We start from the raw sequence: 14,723 nt of genomic DNA, 5'->3' as shown, positions 1-14,723 counted from the left end.
ATTCGTCATTCATTGCTCTGATGAAGCCCTACCGATCTGGTGGGCGAAACGTCAGCAAAAATACAAGTTATGGACAGAAACAACTAGTATTTTTGTTTAACATTACACCAGTTGAACGAAAACGCCTGTACAGCATTTTCTATATTCTAGTTGTAACAGAAACAAACTTATGTTCTGAAAGATATGTGTCATTGAACACTGATTTGGTCTGACAAACTAAATAAAGGCTGTTTTCTTTCCTACAAAATTACAATTGCATAATTCTGTACAGACCGATATTTTTGGGCTCGATAAAACTTGTCTTTCGGCAACTTTCACAGAAAGACAATTCAAACAATCTTATTAGCTGTACTTTATTTACAGATTGAAGTAAGCATGGTGGATCACATACAATAAACCTTAAGCTGTAGATAGTGTCTGGACAAGATGTCGTAGAATATATTTTGCAAAACGATTTGATTTGGCGATACGACTACTTAAGAAACGAGCAAAGAGTTACAGTTTAACATCAACGTGCATATTATCATATTTTAGTATTAGTGTTTTGAGTTTAACGCAAATTAATACGTAATTACAAGACATATGAAAGCAATTGTTCCAGTTGAAGCGATACCAATATTCCTTAACCAAGTAAGTTATCAAATTAAACGGTTTTACCTTCCAGTTATTTATTTTTAAAGATTTTTTTGTTATATTGCAAATAAATTGGCTTAAATATCATGTTCAAATATAAATACCTCATAATTCAATATTATTACACACAGTCCTTTGGTACAATGGAGTATCTGAATGATTTACAAAATCTTACATACAAACTGTCATTCAAATCGTATTTAACGATAAAATATTACTATTGTTTAAATCTCCCTAAGAGATTCCAAATCTCTCTTCCAAATAAATTAAAAGTTTGCAAGTGCAAAAATGGGCAAAAAAACATAATAAACTGTTCTTATTTAACTTTATTGCCAATTGGTCAGATTGTATTCTTGAATGGGTTGCACGAAACCCAACATAACGCAGTTTTACTGGCCATAACCTTTGCACTACGCAACTACTCAACTATGCCGCTACGTAGGACAAAGAGAAACTAAAGTCCTCATGAAGATCCAGCTAATCCTGGAGCAGGAGCTGCAAAATTTGACCTGGCCGTTTCCCCGTGAATGTGATATTATGCTTATTTTAGGCCATACAGCAAATTAATTGTTGTTTTCTATATTTTTTGTTTGTTTTTGTGAAATTTAACAATCTCATGCTTGGATGTTATTGATTTTAATGAAACATTATTATCCGAGTTTATGTAACTAAACATGGCGGGACCGAACCCAAGCGTTTTTTTGTAATGTTGTAAAAAAAAAAACTATTGAAAACAAGAGGATGTGTCTCAAAATAACCTATTTACTGGCGCCCAATTTCTAACTTCAATTGCTGTACATTTAAACATTGGTAACTGTCAATAGAGTAACCGTTTTTATTTTTACTCTGCGTAATATATGTTTCACACTGTTAGAAAACCAAATCTATACAAACATGCAACTTTGGCCCAAAGCAAACCTTTCGATAAACATCAAGTCGGTAAAGTTATCTTTCGTTGTGAGTCAACAAGTGAAATTTTAAACTTGAAATGACATTAAATGGAATTTCACAAACAACACCTTGATGGACCAACATGTGTTTTTCAAATTCCAGACCAGGTAAATGTTTTACTAAAAACATCTATCGATGAGGCTTCTTTTTATTGTGAATCAACATGTGGGTTTTCAAATTTCCACTTCGGATTAATCATTTACCACAAGTATAACATCATTGTGGTTTCTCTCTAGTGTGAATCAACATGTGTGTTTTCAGATTTGAAATGATACTGAAACTCTTTTCACAAACATCACATCGATGTGGTTTCTCTTTCGTGTGGGTCAACATGTGTCTTTTCAAATTTGAAATGATACTGAAATTCTTTTCACAAACATCACATCGATGAGGTTTCTCTTTGGTGTGAGTCAACATGTGTGTTGTTAAACTTTCCATACGAGCAAACTCTTTTTCACAAACATCACAACGATGAGGTTTCTCTTTAGTGTGAGTCAACATGTGTCTTTTCAAAAGTCCACTTCGGGTAAATCGTTTATCACAATTATCACATCGATATGGTCTCTCTTTAGTGTGAATCAACATGTGGGTATTTAAAATTCCACTTTGGGTAAATCTTTTATCACAAACATAACATCGATGAGGTTTCTCTTTAGTATGAGTCAACATGTGTGATTTTAAAACTTCCATGCGGGCAAACTCTTTTTCACAAATGTCACATCGATATGGTCTCTCTTTAGTGTGAACCAACGTGTGTCTTTTCAAAGTTCCTCTTCGGGCAAAAGTTTTTTCACAAACCTCACATCGATGAAGTTTCTCACTGCTGTGTTTCGGCACATGTTGTTTTACATTTCCACCTTCAGTAAGCCTTTGATCACAAAAACCAAAATCCTTTGATGTCATCTCTTTTTTAAAAATTAGTTCGTCGAAAGTTAAATTGATTTACAGTTAATATCGTCTGAAATAAGATAGGCATTTTAGTTCGCCTGACGATTGTAAACAAGTCATCCGAAGTACGACGTCATATACAGGATGTCTACATCCCAACACAGCCGTTCTTATAACACCCCGTGATTGAACACAAAAAAGACACAGGCGCGAAAACCGCTAAAAAACGTTGATAAGTATCGGACCGAGAGCTAATCGGCTTTAGAACATCCGTTTTTCTGGTTTTGAACATTTAGAACTGTACGTACCTTGAATGCTGGTTATTTTGTGATACACGCTTAAACAAAGTGTACCATACAGGGTGTCGAAGTTTCTATATCCAGGGTTAAAATATATTTCTTTTTTGTCTACAAACAAACCAGCACATCCAGGTACCTACAGTTGATGTCCCACCACCCGTTAAACCAAAGACTTTGTATACCAAAGTGCCAGACAGGTCACTGAACGAGCGCCTAAAGGAACACCAAAGAGACGTAGCAAAATCGACATTAACAAAACATGCTACTGTCTATAATCACACCATTAACTTTTCTGCTGCCAAGGTGTTAGCGAGGGAAACCGGTTTTCACAAGCGATGTGTCCGTGGAGCACTTTCACACCAACACGATAAGCGTTATAATGGACGGTCTAGTGCCGATAACTTATCGGTCGCTTTTAGACCATTGAGCTATGCGTAATCACTCGACCATCGGTGAGCACTGCTTTTTTACCACCGCGTTTTTTGTGCGTTTTAAGGCCCTTGTTGCTATATAAGAACTTTGTGTTCTCAATCTATGTCATTACCCGGAAGAAGATGTCTCGTATGGAACATCGAAACGTCGACATATTATAATCAAAACTGCTGGAAGAGCTAAAAATTTGTTGATAAATTATGCCTGGCAGCAACAGTTTATTCAAAATACACATTACTTTCCCCGATGTAATTAAGACCGAAGTATGAAGGATTAGAATTCCATGATATGTATAACAACTAATTTATATTTAATATTCAAACACTCAAATTTTACCATGTTTGAACAATTTTGCAAACCTAACATACAGATTCTTTGCGGCATTATAATGTTTTCTAAACAATGCACAGGCTTGCAAACAGAATAAACATTAATGCAATCAACAATCTGCAAATAAAAATGTATAAGTCTGCCAGCACCATTTGGGTTCGCAATATGACAGTCAGCTGTGCAACAATTTTGTTTTCCAGCGTGTCCCATTTCAAGCGCCATTCATATTGATATGAAATTGGCCAAACTAACTGCAATGACAGATTTTCGTTAGCGCTGGCAAAATTCCTAGGGCTTGTCAAGTGTTTGAAATTCACCTGCAAATGTAATGCGGGAAACACCTGCAACTTTCATCTGAAGTAATATATCTCGCTGTAGTCAATGTAACGAACGAGTATACACTTTTCTAGTTGGCGTTTTGACACGCGCAACAAACATATATGTAAGTAAGTCAAAGCTGTATTAAAGCACATTGCCTAAACTGCAACTGAGTAAGCATTGTTTAGTAAAAATGGTGCATAAATTTTTGTTGATACGTTGGAGTTATCTGAGACATCTAAATATATTGAGACATCGAAATATTAAGTATAGATAAAATGTGAACTTAGTTTTAAACTCTCTTTACCAATGATGCATTTTGCTTATACTCAGCCAGGAAATAGGTGTGGGGCTTTAAGTTTGTTTATACCAGTGGTCTTCAACAGGGGGTCCGCGTCAACTTGTTGATTCGAGCACAACGAGATTGATTATTAAAAGCACAAAGATAATTTAAACTCAAAGGGGTTCGCAATTAGATAACTGTATCGAAAAGGGACTCCAAAAGGCAGAAACGTTGCACTCAGACCTACAAAAAGTTTGTTTGCTTTATTTTTCCTGCTTTGTTTCGTTTAACAGATTCCGTTGTCTGGTGATTTATTTCCACATACGGCTGATGTGAGCTCAAAATGACTTCAAACATTTTATCTAGTAAACTAAGATATGCACCGAAAATCGCAGTACGAATGAAAGTTGGTTGAAGGTAAGGTTAGGTGAGGCGTCACTACGCATAGTGTTATCTGGTCTTTTCGGTCAGAAATGGATTTGGTCAAACTTATGTTGTGGCGAAAAATAAGATTGGGAACTTTATTCCGCATCATGTTTTTTTGAAAAGGTGATGTTGTTCAATATTTATCTACTTGCCTGACCACGTCACAGTTTTGTACTGAAGTCCATTGATACTATAGTTCTAACCATTACTTATTTTACATAATAATTTTATTATTTTGCCGATTTTTTCTACGTGCTTGGGCAGGTCCCATAAAAAACGTTTGAAATTAAACAAAAAATATTCGACACCTAATATCAATTGTTTAAATTGCTGTAAACCCAAGGCGTTTGAAGTCTCGTTAGCGCGAACAAAACACGAAAAATCTGCCCTTTATCCCTTTATTGTCTCAACGTTTTTTTGCTAACATACATCTGTATTCTGAATCGTATATTTTTTTTATCTTGTTCCGTTTCTCTACTGAGTTCAGACAGATTGCGTGTTAACTCAAATATAAAATTCAAAGAGAGCACTGTCAAGTCACACAACCGACAAAACTTGCTTCTTTGGAGAATATGTCCTAAAAACTACTCACTGTTATTCAAATATTTTCAGTTACTAATTCGTTTCGGTTTTATCTTGAATTTCCTGTGTAGAGTGGAAGGTAGGTATTTTTGAACATTTTCCCAAGTTCAGCGAAAAACTAAAGTTCATGTGGTCAAACAATTAAATACTCGGTGCATAAAATCTTTTAATAACCATCTCAATATCATAAAATGGAAAAGTTTGCATATATATGAAATACCCGTGAAAAGTGATGTATATTACGTACAACGTGTTTATTGTTGTTGAATACAAGTAAAAAATCATTGTTTCAACCACATGAAATACAAAACAATATTAAACGAGAACATCCATAATGCTGAAGCCTACCAACATGTTTAAACGAACCAGTTTTTTTTTTTTTTTGTCGGTGAAAATAAACAATTTGGCTGTGATTTTATGAAACTTTTTCAACCGAGTTTATGAAGCAAAAGATCGCGTGATCGAACCAAAGTGTTTTATTTTATTTTCGTTCAAAATTTCTTTTAAGTAAAGCAATCGGATATCCTATGGACTGGCGCCGAACAACGTTTACGGCAGATATTCTTCTTCTGTGTGATACCATAGAATACTAAACATAGAAGGCCAACTTCATTGTTTCACCATTGTGACGCGAATTTCGGTTCCGCTTGGACGAATCTTGGTCAGCGGTTGTTCGTTGCAACTTGCAAAATTTGCTGTCTATTCTTTGTAGAACTATTATGCTTTTCGGTGTAGCTTATACGAGTTTTATTTTTTAGTGATATTAGGTAAAACTAAATAAATTATGGCACCAACTCATTGTGCTGTACCTGGCTGTTCTGTCTCATACGAGCGTTGTGCGGCAATTGGCAGAAGAGTGTCTATTTTTACCGTTAAAATACCGGAATTTGTGCGAAAAGAAGATGAAAAAAGACATCACTCAAATTTAACCAACTTTCTACTGTCAATGCGTGATGCAAAGGCAGGAGATTGCATCAAACAAATGCTACACAAAGAAACGTAAGTGATAAATTTTTGTTGAAGTGATTTAAAGTCGTTAAGGAAGTGTAGGCATGTGGAGTTTGTAGTGTATGTCTTGTGCAGTTAGAAAGTATTGTTTGCTTTCAGTGCTGGAATTTGCCAGGATCATTTTCAGGATGGTGACATATTGAGCAAGGGAAGGAGAAAAGTTTTAAAAATTGGAGCTAGGCCGTGCAAAAACTTGCCCAAAAATGTTTCTGTAGTAAATGAGCGCAAGTTAAAAGACCACCTGCCAATCCGTCAGTTAGATATAAAAATATAGAAGATTTATTAAAGGCATCTGGAAAACTGTCTGAAGCAATGAAAGGTTGTTTTTGTTGTTTTACAGTTCAGCAGTTTATTTCATTTTTCAGTGTCTTTGTATTTCATAGATTCTTGGATATTTTATAAGTGGAGAGGAGAATTGTTTGCAGAATATAAGGAGGATAATGTTATCATACCTGTAGCGTCGCACCTTCAGTGCAGCGCCTGGACAAGCTACCAGTGCGAGCAACAGAATTTTATTTCGACCAAGATGAATGACGCGCGCAATAAACGCGGTTTTCTGCAAATATAACAACACTAGTAAAAGTCAGAACGAGGAACAACGACAAACGCATTTACAGGAGAGAAACAAATAACGTACTACTAAACTACTGGTGCGAAAATGAAAAACAAATTTGACATATACTGCTTTGGGTACATATTCACAAAAATCACAGTTTACCTTCAAAGGAGTTAGGGAAGGTTGTATAACGTAGATTCCATCTTGAAACCTAGCGTCTCTCAGTTCAACACATGAACGTGCTGGATTAAGGAATGTACCAAGCGGTGGTTTTGTTGCAGAATCAATTGTGTTCAACGTTAAATTTGTCTGCTGTGCTGCTCAAAAATAATATTAGAATCAATTTACATATGTGTAGGACAATTTTTAAAGGGAATGTTTGTCACTGAAACAACCTTTTAGACACACTTTATCGTACAGGTTTTATTGTAATTTGATTCTTTTAATTAGTTAAGCATTGTGTAATCTCAACTTGGTATTTGAATCGCATAATTTTGTCCACAAATCTAAATTATCTTTTCAGACATATGGTGACCGAAGTTAAAGGCCTTTGTTAACGTTCATAGATTACCCCGAAAATTAAAACATGTTACTTTACTTACTTTAAGAAGTATTTTCATTTATTTTATGAAACAACAAAACATCAGTTGATTACACTATTTCAAGAATTTTTAAACACCTGGTTTGTTGTAAAAATGAGTATCCCGAAAACTAGACTCAAAGCAGTCAGGATAACAACAGCACACGCCAATATTATAACCGCGTGCGATAACTTTTGGTGTGTTGAGGATTTTCGCAAACCATTTGGTTGTGTCGTTACAGTTTCTGTGTGATTTACAAAATAATAAAAAATATTATTCTGATAATCAGTTGAAATGAGATGCATGAATCTTTATACAAAAAAGGAAGCAGAAACCCCAAAAATATTTTTGTTAAAATTAACGTAAAAGTTTAAAAATCTTTCAGTTGCTTAACAGAGAAAATGGAGTAGAGTAAAACAACTTACCATAATTGTGCATTGCTCTGCTTGTTGTTTGGTCTCTGTTGTTACTTTCTTTGTGAAAATATGCTGAAGATTCTTCGTACACATTACGAAATGTCTCATGATTTCCTGGTTGATTAAATCAAAGATAAAGGTAGGTACAGGTTATGGTTTCAAATCGTTTATCTTCTATAAAAATGCGGTTCAAAAAATGTGATGAGGTAATATTGCTGGTCAAACCGGCATTTCTTTACATTAAAGTATTGCCAAAGGATAAAAGGTATTAAACTAATGTTTAGTTACTATACAGCAACATTATACCAAATCCTTTCGACAAATCTTTTGATTTATATTGATGATTTAGTCAACTTCAGCATGTAACAAGTATTGTTACAGCAACATTTTTGCTCATGTTTGATATACCCACTCGGATTCGTATTATGAGCAACTTGCTGTCCTTTAACCTCCATAGTTTCGTATGCACCAGTATCATTATTTGCAGAAGCTTTAGCCATTTTTAAACTTCCATTAAAATCTGCAAAGCGTACGAACATGATACCTTATCACCGTATGTTAACAGTTGTGAACATAAAAAAGTTGCTTCGTTGGTTCCATATACAATCTTTACTCGACGGATCTTGCGTATAAAAGATGTTTCTATAGTCTCGCATTACCTCAATTGTAACATTTGTATGTAGGGCGAATTGAAAACCTTCCTTTCGCCTAGTAGAAAAATGCTATCTAACGCTCATAACCGAAAACTGGAATGGCAATGGTTGTATTTAAAATAGCAACATTCCTGGAGATGTTTAACTAAACACTGCTTATATAGAAGGCCCGTGTGGTATAATTACGTACACGCAAACTATTGTGTTTGCCCACTGCAATCTTTATTTAAACGCATTCTGTCATCGACAACCAACAAACAGTGGGGTGTTATTTAAAGGTTGTTACGTCTACTGTGGGAAGCAAAGAAACAACCCCCGCCTATTAATCGATACAGCAATTCGAACAACATTTTTTGCAGGAGCTGCTGGATGGTTCAAAATCTTGTTGTTTTTAGTTTATGTACCACACAAATTGTACAGTGCACTTGTGACACAAAACGCTGGTGTACATCTTAACACATAATTAACATGTAAACAAGTTGCTAATCAAAACTGCCCAACTATTTGCTTACACTACCGGCAACAAAACGTACCTGACTAATATAATAATTCAATCAAACTATCGCTTAACCTTGCGGTTTATAAAAACTTTTTGCCGTTTTAATGTTCTACTGTCATTGTAAATCTAATTGTTGCTGTTTTGACCGACAATGATGGTTCCAAGAAGTCTCTAAGTTCTGTTGTTTGTGCAATAATGTATTAATAACTATGCGTGTGCTTATTGGAATACTAATTTTTTTCGTCTCATGCGTGTTGAGCTGGTCAAGTGGAAAAGAGTGGGCCGCGTTTTATACGAGCAAGCAAACAACTAATCACAGTGGCAAGGAAACAAACAGCATTGCTGTAATACGGTTAAATATAAAATGGCATCATTATACCTTTTTAACTAGTTGACAATACGAAACATAACTGTTCAACACATATCTTGTTAAAAATATGCTAAACCAGAGGAAAAAATAGACAACATCTTTATGACGTCAGGTATATTTTCGATATTAAATATAACATGGTTTTAACATGTATCTTGCACAATGAAACACTTTTGTCAGGACATATACTTGTTTAGCATGGTTTAATAGGCAATTGGCATTTAAATCCTTTGTAAGAGGCAAAAACTTGTATGCGATACAATAGAATCCAAAACGCAGGCAAATACAAAGTAAAGGCGTTTCATGTCTGTTCGAAACGTTTTTATGTCCAATTTTAGATTGGTACACACTCGATGCTGGTTTAAATTGAAGTAAAATCAATGGCTCTTAAACATAACACTTCGTATAATTTGATGTAAAGATCCGAAGTTCAGGAACAATTGAAAAAACAGGAGCATAAAATATGCGAGAAGCAATAACATGATTACTAAAACACACATTCCTTTACGCAAATACGGGTTATAATATTTTAACTCAAATATCAGAACACAAATAAGAAAGAGTTAATACAGTTCCGTTTATATAAATTATAAACAATCCTAACCACAACCATAAAGCCATTAAAATTATTTACAGTTTTCAGTTTATCGTATTTATCGATAAAATACCATAAATGTTAAATCCAAATCTTTCCTAACCAACATACCTTGGACACATTTCTTACCAATATTAGCTCGGTTGTGAACGACATCAAGTTTAGAAAACAGCAGGTATCGGAATAACTCCATCTCGTTTTTATACGTTTCCATAAGCAAAACAGTCAACGAAGTTTCAACATCCACTTATCGTAAAGCAACAAACACAGGGTATTGCAGCAAGTGGTTAAAGCTTTACACCGACGCATTTCAAATGCAACCTTGTGTTGGCCTTGTTACAACGCGGCTACAAAATTGTCAGTTCGTACAGGATAATTGAAATTGACAGTTCAAGAAAATCAAACAGGTCTTTCGGAGCGGTTACCCGTCCCATTTTATCGACAAGTGTGTGCAACGATTCCTCAGCAAGAAACACTTTACCCGAACAAGAGCTCTAGCCGAATTGCATCTTCCCTTTGTTGGGACAGTTTTCCATAAGTCCGTTAGGAACTGGGCCGGTTTATCGACCGCTGTGGCGAAGGGAAAATCGATCGAAACCCAGGGGTTTGGCAACGCCGAATCAGGGGTTCGACGGAGGTCTTTTTGAAGTACAATACAAATACTCGTTTTTGTCAAACTTTAGCGCCTATAGTCGCTAAAAACGGCAGTGCGTGTTTGCCAAATATCGAAACACTGGAAGGTTAAACTTGGTCAGGTGTGTTTTAAACTGCTCTAAATATTTCTGTGGTACTGAAAAGAGTATTACCAGCCTAATAACCATATGCGTTAGACTTTTTGTTCGCCTATTGTGTGCCAACAATGCGACAAAACAGGTACTACAAGCATCATAATATAAATTATGACATCATAAACACTTAAGACTGATCTCTTCGCTGTGCAGCTCAACCTGTGCACAGAGCTAGAATTAACCCTTTAACTGCCACGGGCGCATAAATGCGCATGGAGACATGCCTCGTTGTTAACAGCGACAAAAATCGTATTATTTGAAAAAAATTAATTACAGTAAGGAGAAAGTGAAAATTCAGAAAAAAACAAGTTTTTTTCAAATTTTTGTTTTTGAGCCGTTTTTTGATATTTTACGCTTGACTGATTCACAGACAGCTGCTTGGAGTTGATTTTAGGGCTTTGCGTGCGTGTTGCGGCCATCTTTGTTTACAATTTGATATGTGTGCAGCTGAATTGGGCTTGAAAGTGGGTAGTTAGGGCCTGTAAATTTGCCTTGATTTGCTTGAATATACAACTGTATGAGTCAGTTTAGCTTTATTATTAGTGGTGACAACAGTTATTTATCAAGAAAACAACTGTTGCAGAAGCACTTTGACTTTGGAAGTTGGTGCTTGCTGACCTATATTATGATTGTATCTGGCCCACAAATGCATTTACATTTGTCAAATGATGAGGAGATGTGGCCTCACGGATGGACAACAAATACAGAAGAATCAATGCAAAGTATCTTGGGAAGGCTTGAAATTGTGTTTTTTCCGCAAACTTATATGCACTGTGTTTACAAATTTTACATGTTGTGGTGTAATAATACATAATAAACATTCCATTTAAAAAAAACTTGTGAATGCATTATGTGTATACAGCTGGTTGGTAAACATTATAATAAGTCAGTGAAATGTCATATTAGCCAATAAATATTATTGAAAACAAGTTCCATACCCTCAAAAACATTAATTTTATTATTTAATACTGTAAAATAACAAACTGAAATTAATGATTATGACGTCATGAGCTAATTAATGACGTAATCAAAATAACACAGATAAAATTTTGTAACGAAGTGTTTGTAAAACAACTTGTAACTAATAATTGTAACGAAAAACATCAATAAACTGCAATTTCATGAAAAAATAGAATTAAAATGACGTCATTTCATAGGTGATGACGTCATCGAAAAATTTTTTATCCTAAAATTGTAGAAAATTATATACCCAACAACTTTCCCAGAGAAAGTTTTTTCCTATCTTCTATCGATTTTGCATAAAACCTAAAAGAGCAAGAGCATGTCTAAACATCATTTTTTGTCAAAACAAATTCGGCAGTTAAAGGGTTAATCTGGGCTTTTTGGGCGCTATTAGATGGTAAATACATGATATAAACCAAGTATTTCAAAACAAAAAATATGAAGGTAAATTACGGCAGTTGGTGAAATAAGAATCTGCAATGCGGCCGTCCTAGCAAAATAGTTGTGCACCCATGCACTAAGGTTTTCGTAAGCAGAAACACAACGAAATTTAGGTGGCAGCAAAAACATATTACAGTCAAACTTTGATACTATGCCACCTTGCTATTATGCCACACTCGCTGCTATACCATGTTTGATCGTCACCAAGGAAATTCAATAGAAAATATATTTACTATGCGAACTTTCGGTTTGAGCTCATGATAAAACAGAGAAAACACGAAAAACAAATCGTTGAATAAACAAACGTGGTCATGTTAAGAGGTTTTGCGCTTTGCAGCGAGTTATGTAAACGCCGTTCTGTGCTTGTGTCACGGCAAAACTAACAGAACTTGTTAGTTCTAGGCACGATCTATCCGTTTTTTTTTGTAATAAATTATACTGTTAGCTGTAATAAATTATAATCGTACAATACAACGTGGCATTACAGTACATTGTCACGTCACAATGCTATGTTTAAAAACAATCCTCGCTATTATGCCACCCTCGCTACTATGCCACTTTTTCTCGGTCCCAAAGGATGTTTCATGTTTGTGTACAGATGGCAAAAATACAATGCTTCATTTTGGTAAAAAAACGCAAATTCCTGGATGTCAAGCAATCATGAAACAAATTACTTGTATTATTATGACAGAATTTAACAAAATGACAAACAGTAACTGTTGTCACTATGTTTCAACAAAAACTAATTATGACCCACCAAACAAAATGGGTTAAAAACCTAGGATGTAACTTTGGGGTTCGACGAAAGGCTGAAGAATATCGTAGGGGTTCGGCCGTTGTAAAAAGGTTAAGAACCACTAATATAGAGGTCGCCCCATGCCTCGGCAAACCTCCGCTTGCAACCTTTCCGCGTGCGTTTTATTTCATCTCTGTTTAATTTCACCCTGAGTAAACATTTTAACGAACATCACACTGATAAAGCTACTTTTTGTGTTGAGTCAACAAGTGTATTTTCTACCCTAAAATTACATTGAATGGCTTTTTACAAACATCGCATCGATGAGGTTTCGTTTTGTGTGAATAAACATGTGGGTTTTCAAATTCCCACTTTGGGTAAATCGTCACAAACATCGTCACAAACAGCACATCGATGTGGTTTCTCTTTACCGTGGGTCAACAAGTGTGTTTACAAATTGGAAATGACACTGAAGTTTTTTCACAAACACCACATCAATGTGGTTTCTGTTTAGTGTGGGTCAACTTGTGTGACTTCAAATCGCTACCACGAGCAAACCATTTTACACAAACATCACAACGATGAAGCTTCTCTTTAGTGTGGGTCAATATGTGTGTTTTCAAACTTCCACTTTGGGTAAATCGTTTATCACAAACATCACATCGATGTGGTTTCTCTTTACTGTGGGTCAACAAGTGTGTTTTTAAATTGGAAATGACACTAAACTTTTTTTCACAAACATCACATCGATGAGGTTTCTCTTTAGTATGTGTCAACATGTGTGTTTTCAAATCTCCGCCACGAGCAAATCTTTTTTCACACACATTACATCGATGTGTTCTCTCTTTAGTATGGGTCAACATGTGTGTTTTCAAATTTCCACAATGGGCAAAACATTTTTCACAAACATCACATCGATGAGGTTTCTCTTTAGTGTGAGTCAACATGTGTGACTTCAAATTTCCACTGTGAGCAAATCTTTTTTCACAAACATTACATCGATGTGTTTTCTCTTTAGTATGTGTCAACATGTGAGTTTTCAAATTTCCACGTTGGGTAAATCGTTTATCACAAACATCACATCGATGTGGTTTCTCTTTACTGTGGATCAACAAGTGTGTTTTTAAATTGGAAATGACACTGAATTTTTTTTCACACACATGACATCGATGTGGTTTCTCTTTGGTGTGGGTCATCATGTGTATTTTTAATAATCCCATGCGACCAAACTTTTTTTCACAAACATCACATCGATGAGGTTTCTCTTTAGTATGGGTCAACACGTGTGTTTTCAAATCTGCGCCACGAGCAAATCTTTTTTCACCCACATTACATCGATGTGTTCTCTCTTTAGTATGGGTCAACATGTGTGTTTTCAAAGTTCCACAATGGGCAAAACATTTTTCACAAACATCACATCGATGAGGTTTCTCTTTAGTGTGAGCCAACTTGTGCTTTTTCAAATTTCCACAGTGAGCAAATCTTTTTTCACAAACATTACATCGATGTGTTTTCTCTTTAGTATTGGTGAACATGTGTGTTTTCAAATTTCCACGTTGGGCAACACTTTTTTCACAGACATCACATCGATGTGGTTTCTCGTGAGTGTGAGTCGACATATGCGTTTTTGAACTTCCCCTTTCGACAAATTTTTTTTCACAAACATCACATCGATGAAGTTTCATAATGCTGGGTGTCAGCTTATGTCGTTTTACATTTCCACGTTCAATAAACCGCTGATCAAAAACATCACTATCCTGGGATTTCATCTCCTCAATTTAGTTGTTCAAATATTATAAAGAAATATTATATTTGACTTACGAGTGTTATGTTATAAGCTGAAACAAGACGTTTGCCTTGTTGTTTATCAGTTTCACACAATGAAACATTATGTTTAAAATGGGTTGACACACTTAGTTTCACAAACTTTCTAGGTACCAGAACGTAGAAGCAAAGTTATATTCACGCCATACTA

At 35.3% G+C, this 14,723-nt stretch overlaps 2 protein-coding genes across 2 annotated transcripts; both read right to left on the bottom strand.

The window, feature by feature from the left end:
* Positions 1–1,454: 1,454 nt before the first annotated feature.
* Positions 1,455–2,818, bottom strand: LOC145218527 (uncharacterized). Its single transcript, XM_080085948.1, has one exon. It carries the CDS (start codon positions 2,485–2,487, stop codon positions 1,801–1,803), a length of 687 nt encoding a protein of 228 aa, XP_079942074.1. The 5' UTR covers positions 2,488–2,818; the 3' UTR covers positions 1,455–1,800.
* A 9,338-nt stretch (positions 2,819–12,156) lies between these two features.
* LOC145218517 (uncharacterized) lies at positions 12,157–14,723 on the bottom strand. The gene has a single exon (XM_080085938.1). It carries the CDS (start codon positions 14,515–14,517, stop codon positions 13,243–13,245), a length of 1,275 nt encoding a protein of 424 aa, XP_079942064.1. The 5' UTR covers positions 14,518–14,723; the 3' UTR covers positions 12,157–13,242.

The sequence above is a fragment of the Phallusia mammillata genome, chromosome 3 (genome assembly GCF_965637545.1).
Source record: "Phallusia mammillata chromosome 3, kaPhaMamm4.hap1.1, whole genome shotgun sequence".
Classification (NCBI taxonomy): Eukaryota; Metazoa; Chordata; class Ascidiacea; order Phlebobranchia; family Ascidiidae; genus Phallusia; species Phallusia mammillata.
This window is presented reverse-complemented; position numbering and strand designations above follow the sequence as displayed.

Bases quoted from the DNA above. Each gene is read 5' to 3' on its own strand.
- LOC145218527 (XM_080085948.1), bottom strand. From the start codon at position 2,487: ATGACATCAAAGGATTTTGGTTTTTGTGATCAAAGGCTTACTGAAGGT.
- LOC145218517 (XM_080085938.1), bottom strand. From the start codon at position 14,517: ATGAAATCCCAGGATAGTGATGTTTTTGATCAGCGGTTTATTGAACGT.